Source organism: Tenrec ecaudatus, chromosome 15 (assembly GCF_050624435.1).
Source record: "Tenrec ecaudatus isolate mTenEca1 chromosome 15, mTenEca1.hap1, whole genome shotgun sequence".
NCBI lineage: Eukaryota > Metazoa > Chordata > Mammalia > Afrosoricida > Tenrecidae > Tenrec > Tenrec ecaudatus.
In genome coordinates this window covers 99,620,898-99,623,986 of record NC_134544.1, presented here as the reverse complement: position 1 = coordinate 99,623,986, position 3,089 = coordinate 99,620,898, and the positions used below count along the sequence as shown (strand labels likewise).

Genomic DNA, 3,089 nt, shown 5'->3' with positions numbered 1-3,089 from the left:
CACAATTCCCTCTTTAACCCTTTAACTACAGAAGACCACTATACAGGTGGCCCAAAGCCTTTTCTGGAGGCCTGTGGACGTTTCTAGACACGATCATTTCCGGTAACGTTTTAAAGCGATGTCTGCCACTCTCATTGCATAATAAAAACAGATCCTAACAGTGAAAAGGTTAAAAACAGGATTCGAGGATATGCTGTTAGGAGTCATACCTAGCGGCAATGCTAGTTAACATTTTTAAAGGGAAGCCATTAAGATTGTGCATCACATTTGTCAGCTGTCCAACATTTTGTGTTTTTTATTACTGTGTTATATTTTCCGGTCACACCATAAGAGGCAAGGGAAAGCTAGTAGAAGGAAAGCGCTGGCAAATTTCCGGTTAAAAGCATAATTTTAGTTTTATAAATAAAACAAATGTTTAAATAAAAACAATTATATAGGGTTTTAATTATCCTATCCATATTTCTGAATCCTCACTTCAAAATAAAAATTCAACAAAATTTGTAAATGTGATGTGGCCCACTTTAATCTTGCCTGTTGCACCACATGGCAAGCATTTTAATTGAGTTTGACACCCCTGACTTCTGTTGAATGTTACTGAATTACTGTCTTTAGATTTACTTTTTAAAAATCCCTTGAGACACTCCTTGTTAGTGGAATTAGAAATTTCCCAGGATTGCAACAGAAGCTAAGTATCAACAGATAGAGACACCCTTCCAACTGAATAAACTTCCAGAGCAGCATAATGAGCCAGGAGCAATCTGGGAAAACCCACTCCATGTGCACAAATCCTGTCTCTTTGAGGGAAACAATAGTTGTCCATCATAGTAGAATTCCCTTGGTCAATCAGCATGCCTGGGGAGAGTGCATTTGCTCTCACAGAGCCATCAATACACTGCAAGAGATTTTCAGACAGAAAAAGAAACAAAAGCACAGCATCCCAAATACACAGAACATCCATAAGAACCGGGTTTTCTGACTTTATTTTGCAGCCATGAATTCCCAGAACTATCGAAGCCAGAACTCAAGTCTTAAAATCATGACTTTCCGGCCTACCATGGAAGAATTTAAGGATTTCAACAAATACATTGCTTACATGGAATCCAAAGGTGCCCATCGTGCAGGCCTGGCTAAGATAATCCCACCCAAACAGTGGACAGCCAGAGAGAACTATGACGATGTGGATGACATCCTCATAGCCAGTCCTGTGCAGCAGGTAACTACTGGGCAAACAGGTGTCTTTTTGCAATACCATAAAAAGAAGAAATCCATGACCGTGGAGGAGTATCGCCACTTGGCCAACACTGACAGATACCGCACTCCCACACACCGGGATGTTGACGATTTGGAGCGGACCTATTGGAAGAGCCGCCTGTACAATTCTCCCATTTATGGGGCTGGAGTATGTGGCTCCTTTTTTGGTGAAAACACTGAGCATTGGAACCTCAGACACCTGGGGACGATCCAGGATCTGCTGGAGCAGGAGTGTGGAGTTGTCATCAAAGGTGTCAATACCCCCTACCTGTACTTTGGCCTGTGGCAGACCACCTTCACTTGGCACACGGAGGACATGGACCTGTACAGCATCAACTACCTGCACTTCGGGGAGCCCAAAACGTGGTATGCGGTGCCCCCTGAGCATGGAGCCCGCCTGGAGAGACTGGCCAGGGAGCTTTTCCCTGGCAGTTCCACTGGCTGCGCGAACTTCCTGCGGCACAAGGTGGCCCTCATCTCACCCAGAGTCCTCAGGGAGAACGGCATTCCTGTTGGTCGGATCACCCAGGGAGCAGGCGAGTTCATGGTCACATTCCCCTACGGCTACCACGCTGGCTTCAATCACGGTTTCAACTGTGCGGAATCCATCAACTTTGCCACCCTGCGCTGGGTTAATTACGGTAAAGCTGCTTCTCAGTGCAGCTGTGGGGAAGCCAGGGTCACATTTCCCATGGACGCCTTCGTGCGCATTCTGCAACCCGAGCGCTATGAGCTGTGGAAACAGGGCAGGGACCGCACCTCCGTGGACCACGTGGAACACACAGCACTGACCAGCCCGGAGTGGACGGCCTGGAAGGGAGCCAGGACTCGTGCGATGGTCAAGGGGCGTCTGCGGTCCTTTAAGCCACGCAGGGCCAGGCGTCGCTCTCTGACTCTGGCTGCAGACAGTGGGCTTGGGGGCTGTGCACTGGTATGTCCTCGTCCCACAACCCACTCCTGGGCAGACAGCTCTACTGTGCAGCCTGAGGACCCTACCTTCATGGGTAGCAGTCCTACAGGATCCAGTGTCTCCCTACTTCCCACCTCAGTTCCATCTGCCCAGTATCTCCAGGCTTCACTAAAGGGTACTCGCACTAGGCGTCCTCGGGACTCCGATGCCCACCAGCAGTCTGTGAAGTCCAGGGCCAAGAGCCACACAGCAAGCACATTTGTACACCTGCCCACTCAGGCATTGCATGAGAATCAATAATCAACAGATGACTCTGGCCCTCGGAGATTTGAGATCCAGCATGCTGTTAAAGCTTCTGGGTGCTGCTGTGACCCCGATCTTCAGCCCTTGGGACCCCCACTGAATCCTGATTCTCTGATGCACCCTGGCCCCTGCCTGAAGTCACTGGACAACATCTCAGTGAATCTCCCGGACATGCTTGTGCTGAGTCCTCCTAATGAGTTTTTGACTTCTAAAATATTCTCCAGCTATGCCTCTATGCACAGTATGGCACCTCTGGACCCCCCTCGGTGCTATTGCTATGGACCCCCTTAACCTTCTATAATCCTGCCCTCAGATGAGGTTCTGCAAATCTACTTACATAGATCCTTGGAGACAGACTCGATGGAACTTCACTTCCTAAATCCTGAAAGGTTGTCACCAGCAAAGATCTTGTTGTGAGTTTAGCTAAACTGAAGTTTTTGTCAAATGTGATTGTCCCTTGGACTATCTCTCACCTTCATGAAACAGAGACACACCCAGCCAATCTTCAACATGGGAATTGTAATCTGTGGTGATTTAATTGTAATTGTAATCTGTGGTGATCCTTGACCTCTCAGTGCCATGTTGATAGGTTGCCTAATATTTGCTCAGACTATGGACTCCACTA

General features: G+C 47.9%; 1 protein-coding gene across 1 annotated transcript; it reads left to right on the top strand.

The window, feature by feature from the left end:
- The first annotated feature begins 991 nt into the window (after nucleotides 1-991).
- LOC142427637 (lysine-specific demethylase 4D-like) lies at nucleotides 992-2,461 on the top strand. The gene has a single exon (XM_075532815.1). The coding sequence runs from the start codon at nucleotides 992-994 to the stop codon at nucleotides 2,459-2,461; it is 1,470 nt and encodes a 489-aa protein (XP_075388930.1).
- The last annotated feature ends 628 nt before the right edge of the window (nucleotides 2,462-3,089 follow it).

Excerpts from the sequence above, each read along its gene's own strand:
- LOC142427637 (XM_075532815.1), top strand. The coding sequence starts at position 992 with ATGAATTCCCAGAACTATCGAAGCCAGAACTCAAGTCTTAAAATCATG.